Source organism: Lissotriton vulgaris, chromosome 10, assembly GCF_964263255.1.
Source record: "Lissotriton vulgaris chromosome 10, aLisVul1.2, whole genome shotgun sequence".
Lineage (NCBI taxonomy): Eukaryota > Metazoa > Chordata > Amphibia > Caudata > Salamandridae > Lissotriton > Lissotriton vulgaris.
In genome coordinates, this window is record NC_141698.1 from 650,715,879 (window position 1) to 650,729,798 (window position 13,920).

The following is a 13,920-nucleotide window of genomic DNA, read 5'->3' on the forward strand; positions in this document are numbered from 1 at the left end:
AAACTAACAGCTTCTCAAACAAGAAGTACAAGCTCTTCTAACAAAAGGGTCTATATAGCCAATTCCATTATAACATCAAAGGTCAGGAGGTTACTCACTTTACTTTCTAATCCCCAAAAGGACGGGTCTCTACTACCAATCTTAGATCTCAGACCGTTAAATCTATACATACTGCCAGAGCACTTCCATATGGTCACCCTTCAACAAGTGCTTCCACTTTTACAACAAGGTGACTTTATGTCCACCCTGGACTTAAAAGACGCATACTTCCATATTCCTATCCACCCTGCACATTGCAAACAACTCAGATTTGTGATAGCGGGAAAGCACTATTAATTCAAAGTACTTCCATTCAGGGTAACTACCACTATTCACAAAATGTCTAGCAGTAGTAGCAGTTCATCTCAGAAGACAACAAATTCATGTCTTCCTATATTTGGACGATTGGCTCATCAAAGCCAACACACAGAGAAAGTGTCTACAACACACTCACGTTGGGCGCCATGTCACAGGGATTCCGTTCTCATACAGAACTGTGCATAGAGACTTGGAACCTCAGTGAATTAGGGTGTACCAAAACTCACCTTAGTACCCCAAATCCCCTACCAGACTAGCTACAGGGTCTCATTGGTTATCACAGACTCCCAATGCTTAGACAAACCAGAACACCTCCGGTAACGTGGAACACCTGAACACTCTTTCGTTATACAATGATTTCAATCCAGAACAAGGAGTAAATGAGGACACGTGCACATTTGAAATGTTTATTTACTAATGCAGTGTTCTCAAGCGCAGTATCTTAGCTAATACAAGCAAACATATTATAGGAAACAAAGGAATCAGCATAGTCCTTAGTCCATAGAATACAAAAGGTGAAAGCATGGTAAAATGCTACCAGTAACACCTAATTCTCACGCTCCCTAGCTAGTATATTACTTTATATCTAAGAAGGTCTCTTTGGGTTTTAGCAGGGCGGGCCCATACCTCAAGATCCAAGTGGTAAGGGATCACATCATCTTCCACCAGCTCTCTGCAAGCAAAGCACCATCAAGTGTTTGTGTGCAAAGCCATATAAAACTCGCCTAAAGCCAGAATATGGCCGCAGCTGCATGTATGTTATGTCTAGGAACGTGCGAAGATCAGACCTCACAACAACCACTGTGTTGAGACATCCTTGAAGGTTCCAGCACTCACTGTACAGACACAGCTCACCAAGCAAGGCTGATATCAGAGTAACAACATATTATTCTCGCGTGAATCAAAACATTCTGCTAGGCTCAAAGCTAAAGCAACAGATGTGTCGTGTGCAGAAGCAGCAGAAAGATGAAATGGCGTTTAAACTCCTAATAAGCTCATGCTAACTTAACACAGCATATAGGCAAAGTATATCTATATGACAAGAGAAAGTGTCTACAACACACTCAAGATACCATAAAGCTTTTCCATCAATTGGGATTTACAGTCAATGCACTAAAATCCCATCTTCAACCCTCACAACAGCAAACATATCTGGGAGCAACACTAAACACTCACACAGCTCTAGCCTCACCCAGTCCAGCCAGAATCCCCAATTTCAAACTTTATTACCACAGTTTCAAAACAACCAATACCTAACAGTGAAGTCTTTCATGCAGCTATTAGGAATAATGGCATCATGCATTGCAATAGTGCCTCACACAGGATTACACTTCCACTCTAAAGGAATGCTTAGCACACCAGTGAAAGCAATCACAGGGTCAGTTAACAGATTTAGTGTTGGTACACGGCCACACTCATCACTCTGCTGGGATGGAAAACACAAAAGGGCGGCCTTTTGTCGGCTCCATTCCACAAGTTGTACTAACTGCAGATGCAGGTTGGGGTGCCGATCTCCATCATCGAACAATCTAAGGTTTATGGGACACCAAACACAGAAGTTTCCACATCAATTATTTGTAGCTTCTATCTGAAAGAGACACGTTAGTGATAGATTCCTTACCTTAGAATATCCCCAGGCGTCAGACTGGATCCGGAAAATTTTGCGTAGCAATACCCCTGCGCGCCGGCAGGCGTCGTCCGCGGCTCCACGTCCGTCGTTAGCGCCAGAATGACGTCGTCTGAGTACATAGACGCCGCCCATGCGCGCGGACGTCGGTTCTTCTTTTTTCCACGCCAGCTAGCGCAGATCCGGAGAAGCTCTACCCCTTAGTCTTTTTTTACTAAATTTTTTGATCTTTTTGATCATTTCTCTACTCGAGTCTTCGACTCCTACGGTGCCGGTAGGGATGCCCGGGTTTAAACCCTGTTCCAGGTGCGACCGACTGATGTTGGTTACTGACCCCCATCGCCGGTGCCTCAAGTGTTTAGGCCTCGACCACGACGACCGCACCTGCTCCGACTGCCGGAGCGGTCCCGCAAGCGACTGGAACTCCGGTGCGCGGTCGGAGCCCTCGCAGCTCCGGGAGTGGACATAGGTCATCAGGATCCAAGTCCTCAGGTAAGAGGCATGAGAGACGTCATCGTTCCTCCGACCCACCCCGACGCTCATGTGATGCGGCCGCGGACGTCGCCGTCTGCCCCACACCTTCGGGTCCCTGGGCATTTCCGCGACGCCTGAGGAGGTCGAGCGGTACCTCAGGGCCATAAAGTCCCTCCCTCCTCAGCCGGGTTCCGTGGCGCCTCCGGGCCCAACGGCCCCGGCTGGAGGGCCTAGCGGGTCGGGTGCTTCGGCTCCGACGCCGTCGGGTACTTCGGTCCCGGCGCCGCCGGCGACTTCGGTCCCGGCGCCGCAGGCCCTCTCTGGATCCGCTTCCGGGTCGTCGCCGGTCGACCTCACCGACGCCGGCCCAGCGGGTGTCGCCCCCGGCGCCTGCTATGGGCGCCGTCCCCGATCCGACACTCGGTCCGGCGCCGCTGGGCGCCTCTACCGACGGCCTTTGGGGATTTCTATTTCCATGAACTGGCCCCCATCTGCTGACCCTGAACTACAAGAGATGGGTGACGAGGGTGATTGCGAGGGGTCTGAGGACCCTCAGGCACGGGCGTGCCAGTCTCAACAGGACTGGAAATATGAGCTTGGGGAGCCCAGTGGAATTGACACTTCGCCTGACACTAGATTTGTCTCCCCTCCAACCGTGGCTACGGAAGAGGGGGGCTGCTTATAGTGTAGTTTTGACGAGGGCAGCCAAGACCCTAAACCTTGAGCTCCCTGTTGCGGCTGTGAGGACTAACCTCCTTACTGAGGTCCTTAAACCGCAGGCAAGCTCCAGTGAGCCTCTACTGCCGTTTAATGAGGCCTTGTGTGACGTTCTTGTGGGCACCTGGTCCAATCCTGCCACAGGTCTGCCTGTGGATAGGAACGTGGCCAGACGCTACCGCCCTGCCCCGGGCGACCCATGCTTTTTGTCCACCCATCCCACCCCCGAGAGCCTATTCATCCAGGCCTCCACTTCCCAGACCGCATTCCCGACGGCCCCACCCGATCAGAAATCCAAGAGGTACAAACAGTTCGGGAAGAAGGTGTTCTTGTCCCTGAGTTTGGGACTGCGGTCAGTCAATACCACATGCCTCTTGGGCCACTACACCCACACCCTGTGGGACACGGTCGCGGAAGTGCTGCCACAATGTCCGGAGGAGGCCCGGGCAAAACTCGCCCAAGCCCTTGCGGAGGGTCGAGATGCAGCACGGTATTCCATCCGGTGTGGGCCGGATACAACTGACTCACTGGGCAGGGCGATGGCAAAGCTGGTGGTGGTTTCGACGCCACCCCTGGTTGAGGTTCGCCAACTTTTCGACCGATGTCCAGGCTACTCTTCTGGATATGCCGTTCGATGGCCGTCGCCTCTTTGGTGACAAGGCAGACCATGCGCTTGAGCGTTTTAAGGACTCAAGGGCTATGGCCAAGTCCTTGGTCCTCTCGGCCCCACGCCAGCTAACTGGTGCCTTTCGCTCCTTTCGTGGCCAAGGAAGGGGCGCCCCCACACGTGCCGCCAGCCATGCGCCGCAAAACGTTCAACAGCGCGGTGGGGGCCGTGGAAACCGCCGTAGCGGCGGTCGGGGACCACGGCGAGGACAGTCCACACCTTGCTCCGCAGCACCTGCCTCAAAACCCTCCTAGTCCGTGCTTTCAGGCCCATGTGACGCCAGTGGGGTACAGGGTTCGCCATCACCTCTTCCACTGGCGCACAGTCACATTGGATAGGTGGGTGCTGCAAATCGTCCGAAGGGGCTACTCCCTCCCCTTCGAGGCGACCCTTCCAGCCGTGCCACTGCAATTCCACCGCATATCGGGGGATCACTTGCAACTTCTGCAAGAGAAAGTCACGGCCCTCTTGGCCAAGGGGGCCATCAGCACGTTCCTGGGCCCGAAGTAGGGTGTGGTTGTTACTCCCTCTACTTTCTGGTATCCAAGAAGGGCAAAGAGGGCCTATGCCCTATCTTGGACCTACGGAATGTCAACGGCTTCCTCCGACAGGAGAAGTTCAAGATGCTGACTCTGGCTCAGGTCTTAGCTGCCCTGGACCCCGGAGACTGGATGGTAGCGTTGGCCTTGCAGGACGCTTATTTTCACATCCCCGTCCTGCCGGCACTACCGGCGTTACCTTTGGTTCACGGTAGGCCACGAGCACTTTCAATTTACTGTGCTCCCCTTCGGCCTTACCAGCGCCCCACGGGTGTTCACGAAAGTGATGGCGGTGGTCGCAGACCATCTGCGCAGGTTAGGGGTGTCAGTCTTCCCCTACCTCGACGACTGGTTGTTGAAGGCGGGCTCGCCCCAGACAGTCGTCAGCCACCTCCAGACTACGGCCGGTCTCCTGCACCTGCTGGGGCTCTCCATCAACGTGCCGAAGTCGCACCTGTGTCCCTCCCAGAGGCTCCTCTTAATCGGAGCGGTACTGGACTCGGCGCAGTTTCGGGTTTATCCTCCCGAACAGCGGGTTCGGAATATTCAGGCTATGATTCCGATCTTTCAGCCTTTATCCCGAGTCTCGGTCAGGTTGACGCTGCAGCTTCTGGGACTGATGGCCTCCTGCATCCTTCTGGTGCATCACGCCCGGTAGCGGATGCGGGCTCTTCAGTGGGACCTGAAGTTTCAGTGGGCCCAGCATCAGGTCAAGGCAACTTGTCAGACCATGTCTTGATCTCGGAGGGCACTGCAAGACAGTTACAGTGGTGGCTCACGGACCGCGATTGGGTCAGTGGCAGATCTCTCTCCCTACCCCACTCGGAGCTCGCGTCCCTCCTGGGCTGGGGGGGACACATGGGAGAGGCGGAGATCAGAGGCCTCTGGTCTCCGGCAGAGTCCCAGCTCCACATCAACCTTCTGGAGCTGCGGGCGATCCGGCTTGCACTGAAGGCATTCCTCCCCTCTGTCCGGGGGAGTGTAGTGCAGCTGTTCACGGACACCACCACCGCCATGTGGTACTGCAACAAACAGGGCGGGGTGGGGTTGTGGACCCTATGCCAGGAGGCTCTGCGCCTCTGGCAGTGGCTGGAACACCAGGGCGTGACCCTGGTGGTTCAACACCTGGCAGGTTCCCTGAACGCCAGGGCGGACGAACTCAGCCGCCGGTGCATGATGGAAGACGAATGGCGTCCTAACTCGGACGTGGCGCAAGTCCTCTTTCAGCAGTGGGGAGAGCCTTGGTTAGATCTATTCGCCATAGAAGAGAACGCGCAATGTCATCAGTTCTGCGTGTTGGAGTTTCCAAGGCAGCGCTCGCTCGGAGACGCTTTTCGTCGCGAGTGGAGTTGCGGTTTATTGTACGCTTTTCCGCCTATACCACTTCTGCCCAGAGTGTAGAAGATCAGGCGTGATCGGGCCCAGGTTATCCTTGTGGCTCCAGACTGGGCACGAAGATACTGGTATCCCGAGCTACTCAGCATTTCAGTCGATCCCTCGATTCATCTGCCTCTTCGGGAGGACCTTCTGTCGCAGCAGCAGGGGACTGTCCTCCACCCGAACCTGTCCAGTCTCCACCTACGAGCTTGGAGACTGAGCGGCGGCAGTTGAGGCCATTTGACTTGCCTCCCGAAGTCTGTCATTCTGGCATCAAGGCGTCTCTCCACGAAGTCGGTATATGCCTGCAGGTGGAACAGATTTGTGGCATGGTGCACAGCAAAGGCTGTGGATCCACTCTCTGCACCCCTTTCTGAGGTTCTCCTCTTCCTTCTTTCTCTTGCCCAGCAGGGCTCTACTCTGGGCACTATCAAGGGCTACCTTTCTGCCCTTTCCGCCTTCTTAAGGCTACCTGATCAGCCTTCCTTATTCAAGTCCCCGATTGTAAATAGGTTTTTGAAGGGCATCACACACGTTTCCTCCTTTTCCCTTCGTGATGCCCCAGTGGGACTTGAATCTTGTGCTTACCTACCTAATGTGTGCTCCCTGTGAGCCGCTCCATAACTGTCCTCTCCGTCTTCTTACCTGAAGACTGCTTTCCTGGTTGCGATCACCTCTGCCAGGAGAGTGAGTGAGCTCCAGGCTCTTTCTTCTACTCCTCCTTTCCTCTCTGTTCATCCGGACAAGGTTATGTTGCGGACAAGACCCTCTTTCCTGCCCAAGGTTGTCACGGCCTTCCACATCGGGCAGTCCATTACCTTGCCCACCTTCTTTTCGCCTCCGCATCCCTCGAAAGAGGAAGAGAGGCTCCACCATCTGGACCCAAAACGTGCGCTCTCTTACTATCTGGATCGCACACGCCAGTTCCGGGTGGATGACCAACTCTTTGTTGGTTACGTGGGCGCTAAGAAGGGAAAGGCAGTGCACAAGCGGACCATCTCGCGGTGGATCATCTTGTGTATTCAGGCGTGTTACTCCTTGGCTAAGAAGGAACTCCCTGTTGGGCTGAGGGCTCATTCAACTCGGGCCACGGCGACTACCACTGCCCTGAGCCGAGGGGTGCCCTTGCGGGACATTTACAAGGGAGCTACGTGGGCCTTGCTGCACACGTTTGCAAGACACTATTGCCTGAACAGCCAGGTCCGGAGGGATGGCTTCTTTGACTGTTCCGTCCTCCAGGACTTTCTGGTGTGATTACTGGTTCGCAGACCCACCACCGGGGTTGGTATTGCTGGGGTATCTATTATAAGGTAAGGAATCTATCACTAATGTGTCTCTTTTAGATGCACAAGTTACTACTTGTGTAACGATATATCTGTAAGAGACATTAGTTAGTGATAGATTCCTTACCAACCCACCCATCCTCCCCGTTCTGCGAACCGATATCTAGGGTTAAGTTCATCCCCTTTCAGGGCCCTAGTTTCATGGCACCAGTGTTGGTTCTATCATGGCTCTGCATATTTGGCACGGAAAAACTATGTATCAGAACTGACGTCGGTGCGCATGGGCGGCGTCTATGTACTCCGACGTCATTCCGGTGCTAACGACGACGGACGCGGAGCCGCAGACGACGCCTGACGGCGCGCAGGGGTATTGCTACGCAAAATTTTCCGGATCCAGTCTGACGGCTGGGGATATTGTAAGGTAAGGAATCTATCACTAACTAATGTCTCTTACAGATATATCGTTACACAAGTTGTAACTTGTGCAGCAGTTCAACTAGCTCTAAAAGACATTAGCTTTAGTTTTAGTGAAGCAATCATGTAGCTGGAGAACACAGATTTACCAGTACTCGTAATTACATGTACTTAAACTGGCTTCCCCGTTCACTTGCAATATCTAAGAAACGACTTGGACATCACTGGGGCATATCTGCTCATGCAGATGTTTCCACACATGTAGTATAGTGCACCCTACTTTTAGGGGAGTAAGGCCTGCTGTAGGGGTGACTGCAAGCATGGCGCACAGGAGTCGTGCAATGCTGTGCCTTCACTTTTCTCTGCACCATGTCACGCAGCCTGCAATGGCAGTTTGCATGAGTGTGTGGAAGGGTCCATTAGTGGCATAATGCATGCTACAGCCCTTAGGGACCCTCTTTAGTACTCTATGCCCTAGGTTCCATTTACTAGGGACTTATAGGGGTGCTAAAGGTATTGGCAATTAGCGGAACAGTTGTACAGTTTTAGGGAAAGAGATCTGGCACTGGTGACCTGGTTAATAGGAACCCAGTGCACTTATGTCAAAATTGCATCGCATACCAGGCAAAAAGTGGGGGTGACATGTCGAAAAGAGGCACTTAGTTACACATGACACATGCCCCTGCTTCGCTGAAGTGACTAACTGGACCTATCACAACTCCAGAAGCTACTGAGGATGACATTGAATATAGCTGAGAGCTGGATCCTATTCAAGTGAATCTGGGTAATGCCATGTGACATCTGTGGAGGTTGCTGCTGCCTTAATTTTCAGGAGACATTTGGGGGTTTTGGATTTGCGTCAAAGAAGATCGTAAATTACATCAATTTCTTGGCGATTATGCCTTGATACTATCTTTTTACCTACCAGCAGTGACCTCAAGATCAATGTCACATAGCAGTAGCTCGTGATAACGTATCACTCTGCCGACAGCGCAAGCCCGATCGCTGCCAGGGGATTTGTGTATAGTAAGGGGCTTGGAGCCCACCCATTGCTTATTGTTTGTTGGCTTCATTGACACTCTTTGCTGACTCCTTAAAATATTGACAAAGCCATCAGTTCACATAGGTGAGACTTATTGGCCTTGCCAATTCTTGTTCTAGTAGGTGAGACACAATGCTGGGTGCTTATGAAGGAGTACGTGGGTTTTGTATTGTATTTAGCACGCTTGTGACAAGCAAAGTTAACAACACATTTATTTTAAATACCTCTGTAACAATATTCTTGCCATCTAAGAAGACGTTTTCCAAAACATACTATTGAATCTCGAGTGCACCACGTTTTCAGAATAACAAATGCATACATATAAAAAATAAAAGTTTGTTTATTTCTCACTTGTAAAAAGTACGATAGCTGACACTGCTTCTTCACAACAATTACACAAATAATAAAAGGAAAGCAATATTAAAGTAGGGAAGAAGTAAAGTTGTGTGACCCCTTGTGGGACATAAATGATGTGATTAGAGTTTCATTGCTTGCGTTGGAGAGCTGTAATCCGATTTACAGGCTATGGATTTGTTTTGCATTTAACAGAGCACGCCGACACAGAATGCCGGAAAACGTAACCAGCAATCATCACTTCCTCGAAATAGTAATTTGCGTGAGCTTCCCATTGCACCTTCTCACACCTCTGAAACCATCAGCAACCGGCGAGGATCAGTTCCTGCTGCTCAGGTGAAGCCCATATCCCATGCAACTTCAACTTCGGGTAGGGCTGCCCTCGGTGTGAAGAAATTGCAGGGTAAAGTGGCCAAGCAAGTTCAACCAGCAGAGCAGCCTAAAAAAATTGTTAAACCAGAAGAAAAGGTATGGTTTTAAATAGCATATCTTGCACTTAAAAGGAGAAATATTGTATTTTTTACGTGTAGTTTTTTGTATGTTTTATTTAATGGTCAGGTTAGAAATATGTCTTACAATATTAAAGATATAATTGTTCTTTAAATAATGTCTGTACGCACTATCTCATCATTCTCATTTTTGGCCACAAATGTGATGAATGAGTGGATACCCTTTCTATGGCTTCAGGAAACAAATCGTCTTTAGCCATACAACATCACAGATTATGTTAAAGTTTTCGTATAGGCAACAGCCACATTTCTTCTCCCTTAACTTGTTCCAGATATCAGGAAGTCTTATTAAATCATAAGAACCTATACTATTTGCATCTTCTGTTCTGGCAGCTGAATTAGTGTGAATGTGTTTTGCAAACTCAGTTGTTGTCAGGCAAGTTCCATAGAGCAAAATGATAGCCACCCTTTTGTACAAGTGACAGGATGCCGGTTTGCATTGGAAGACTGTAAATAGCACTTTAATAGTAAGTGACATATATTTAAGACTTGCATTTAAAACGTGCCAGTTCATAGCAAGTGATAAAGTATACATCAGAAAGAATAGTGGTGCATTGTAACTTGCATTGTTTTACTGTGTCGCTGCCGACCCTAACCCTTTTTTTCACACGAATTTTGCCTAATTAGTAGTTATTAGATTATGTGCAGTTGATTGTACGAGTTTCTGGTGGATATTCAGTAATATTTTTGCAGATTCCTTGAGGCCCATTTTAGCTTTATAATTCATTCTCTTCTTCAACATTGATCCTCATCTTTGTGGTCCCTTTCTTTTTAATCTACAACCCCTTCATACAGCCTTTCGATATAACATTGTGTCCATGGTTTGGATACATGGGGACAGGAAGTCATAGTAACTGGATTACATTCCTTACTGGTATGTTAAAATACACAGAGGATTTAGAATCTGACAATATGAAGTCAGTCAAAAAGCAATGGAATCTATTAAACCTACCATGCTATAGAGGTGGATTGGCCTTGTTGTTGGACACCCTCTGGTATTTGGCTGAAGATGTAACAGCACTGTGGTGCAAAAATATTAGAGAATAACCGTATCCACCAGAAACCCGTACAATCAACTGCACATAAAATAATAAGTGTTCCATCTCCGCTATGAGCAGAGTACTCCATTCTGGGCCGTTGACTTGCATAATAATAATAGCAACGATTATAACTTGTCATATATACTGCGCTATAACACATTTTCTAACATTCTTAACCCTCTAAATGGCAAGGGTTAGCATTACGTAATAAATTATAGTCCGTGTATCCATTTTAGAGAAGGAACAGCTGAGTTGTACTTGTGAACTCTAGGTCACATAAGATAACGCTTGTGAGCATACAACTCAAACCGGCATCTTGCTGTAGCACCGCATATGTTGTGCCTGTATAAGGGCTTTCATATTTGTGGGGTAAATGTCCATGTCAGAGTAGCTAATCCACTCCAAATTTTCTCTCCACATTCTTAAGCTTGTACTCCTGAATTTATAACTAAGTAAAAGGAACTAGCAGTACCAGGACGAAAAGATAAAAAACCTGTAGCAGATGAGTCTCAAAAAGATAATAGCTACGTAGCCTACAAAGCTGTTGTCCTGTCTCTAATCAATCTACACCGGCCTTTTACTAAATTTCTATTACCATATCGTGAAGGTGTGTTTTAGGCAATATTACTGTGAGACAAAGTGCCTATGTATGTTTAAGCAGATCGACTGGAGTGGGAAACAACACAATAATAAAGCACACATAACGTAATACAATTCAAGCATGAGCTGCTGTGCAACATGTCTTAAATTTAAGGGGGGAAAAAGCGCTATGACGCAGCCAGAGTTGACCGCTTCATATCGCTTTTTAGGTTTCGCACTGCGAACTGATCGCAAAGTGATCGTCGCTGCGAAACTCTATTGTGATTGTTTCTGCTTTCAAGGAGTCAAGGTAGACAGGAGACAAGTAATGTGCACGTGCGCGTAAACGGATCAGGTCATGCGCTTCCTGTCTCCCATGGCTCCTTAGAAGCAGACTCACACGCACACACACATACAGACACCCCCCCGCCGCCGCGCATACACACACTCACACACACACACACATAGAGAACCCCTCCACCACCCCCCCCCCCCCCCCCCACCCTCGGCCGCCGCGCATACACACACACATAGAGAACCCCCCCCCCCCCCCCCCGCAGCCGGGCATACACACACGCATGCACACACACACATACATACAGAACCCCCGGCGCTTACACACACACACATTCCCTACCTCGGCTCGGCGTGTCTTCTCATCACAGCTTGCGCAGGGACAGCCAACGTGCACGCTCACGGCGATGGCGTCTCCTGCGCTACAACCGTGGTTTCGGTTTCGCGGCCTAACCTTGCCATTGGCTGTACTGCAGCCAACCGGCACTTGATTTCGCTGCAGAGCAATTACGCAGCTTTGTCCCTGCTTCATGAAGATTTCCCTGAGCGAGCAGTATAGCACACAGGTCACTTAGGGACATATTGCTTGGTGGGACATGAGTCTAATGTGAGGCATCTGTCTTTGCGTATGAGCGACCACTGGTTGGAATACGGGTGGGGTAGGTTCAGTCTTTCATCCTTCACAGCTAATAAAGTACTATCGAGTTGGCTAAAAGTTACGCTTTATATTGGTAAAAGTGACCTGGTGTTCACAGTGCGCGGAGAGCTGCAATCCTGTCAGATGAATGTACTTTGTCGAAATGATTGATAGATGTAGTGATTCGGTGTTACATATAAGTCATGTATGAAGAAATCCCCCCTCCCCCCGAACCCAATGCACATATAGTGCTTTGCTTTAGTTGCACTCCTGAACTCCCGCCATACGCTAGAAATCCGGTAGTGAATCTGGAGCACTGCAACAGTCGCCGCAAAATAAGTTCACGCTTCTTCCCCGCGGACACTGGGTGCCCTTGGCACGACCCGTGGCCTCGTCTCTCCCGGTGCCCGGACTCCTTTCTAGCCCAGGGTGCTTGGCAGCAGCCGGGCCTCGCCCGCTATCCCCTGTGCCAACCTCATCTCCGTGGGACGCCGAAACTACAGTCCGAAACCAACCGGCCTAATCTCTGCCCCTCCATGAGACCGGTATTGTGCGCTGAGTTTCAGCACCTCCCCTCACATTTTTTTCTCTTTAAATCTGTTTGTTTTCCATTTTTTCTTGGCTCAGAGCCAGGTGCTGCCTTTTTGGGTTTCAAAGAATGCAGACTTTTTCGGCGCCCGTTGAGTTGTCATTTTACTCATTTATTACACTTCACCTGACCATACAGTGGACACATTGTTAGATGAACACCATGTCAATCTGACCTCCCCCCCTGATTTGATAGAGGTTTGTGCTCCCGTATTTCTTTTACGTTAAATGGGGCGGGTTTAGCGATTCAAAGGAGAATACCACAGGTGAAGGCACCACGGGCATCTATTTTTCCACAAATGGTTCTGGGAGATTTTGATGCGAGTGCTCCTCCGATTAGTGTTTTTATATTTACAATAACGCGGTTATGTAAAAAAAAGCAAGCATATTTTTAGGATATAAAACAACCTTTCAAGAGGCACCATAACACCCCGCACGGCCCTTGGGTGCCCCAGGTTGGGGGGCGGGCGTACAGGGGCCGGAGAAATGTGTGACCGGAAGTTGGAAGCAGCGCCTCACCCTACTTCCTGCAACAGGTTCCTTTTTACGGTGACTGTGGCTCTTTCTACAGTCTGCCCCGGCGTCACTGCATCTGCTACACGGATAACTATGTCCCTGTGAATTATCGGGTCAGCGGCTGACGTGCCTCTGTTCCAGCACAGATCACACCTGGTTTTGGTTCGCCCAGAGAGCAGACCGCCACCTGCCCCACCCCCACTCAAGCTAATTAGGTCAGAATAATTGTGCAGATTCAGATTAAGATGCTCATTTAGACTCCAATGAAAACGAGCATTTGCAATGCAATAGGTCTCGCATTGACACAAGTCTGAGCTATTAACATTGTAAATAACAATGACTTTTATTTATGTTTAAAAAATAAATAAATACATAAAAAGCATTGTTATTTGCAATGTCGATAGCTCAAACTCACGTCAATGCGAAACCTATTGCATTGTAAATGCTTGTTTGTATTGATGTTGCGCTGCAGCCTGTTACCAAAAAGCTGGGGAAGCGGAGAAAGGAGAGAGCACCAGAAGAGAGAAGGGGGAAAGAAGAAATAGTACCTCCATGATAGCACGAGTAGTGGACAAGCATTAATTATGTGGAATAAGTTTGTGCTTGCACCATGCGCCTGAGAAGAAACATTAGGAGATGCCTGGCCTGCACTGTCCAATTAGACGGCAGCAAAGAAGAGGGACACTGAAGTCAAACGAATGGTAAGCAATTGGTGGACTTCAAGCCCTTTTTAGGTTTTGCCTGGCGAAAGCTGCGCTCTGCGCAGCTTTTTCGCGCAGGCGAAAACCTAATGAGTACTGTAGTGTGGGTTTGGGTCGGCCCTCGTCATTCATTGGCTGGCTCCATAAATGGAGCCTAGCCATTGGACGAGGGGCCTGTCCGTCAATGCCGGAGGCGACACGGGGG

At 49.6% G+C, this 13,920-nt stretch overlaps 1 protein-coding gene across 1 annotated transcript in view; it reads left to right on the forward strand.

Annotated features, from left to right (window-relative positions):
• RBM33 (RNA binding motif protein 33) overlaps positions 1 to 13,920 on the forward strand; it is a 551,296-nt gene that overhangs the window by 237,499 nt on the left and 299,877 nt on the right. Inside the window, exon 9 of the mRNA XM_086939808.1 lies at positions 9,047 to 9,319. Within this exon, the coding sequence (XP_086795934.1) occupies positions 9,047 to 9,319 (273 nt within the window). The remainder of the gene's footprint in view (positions 1 to 9,046; positions 9,320 to 13,920) is intronic.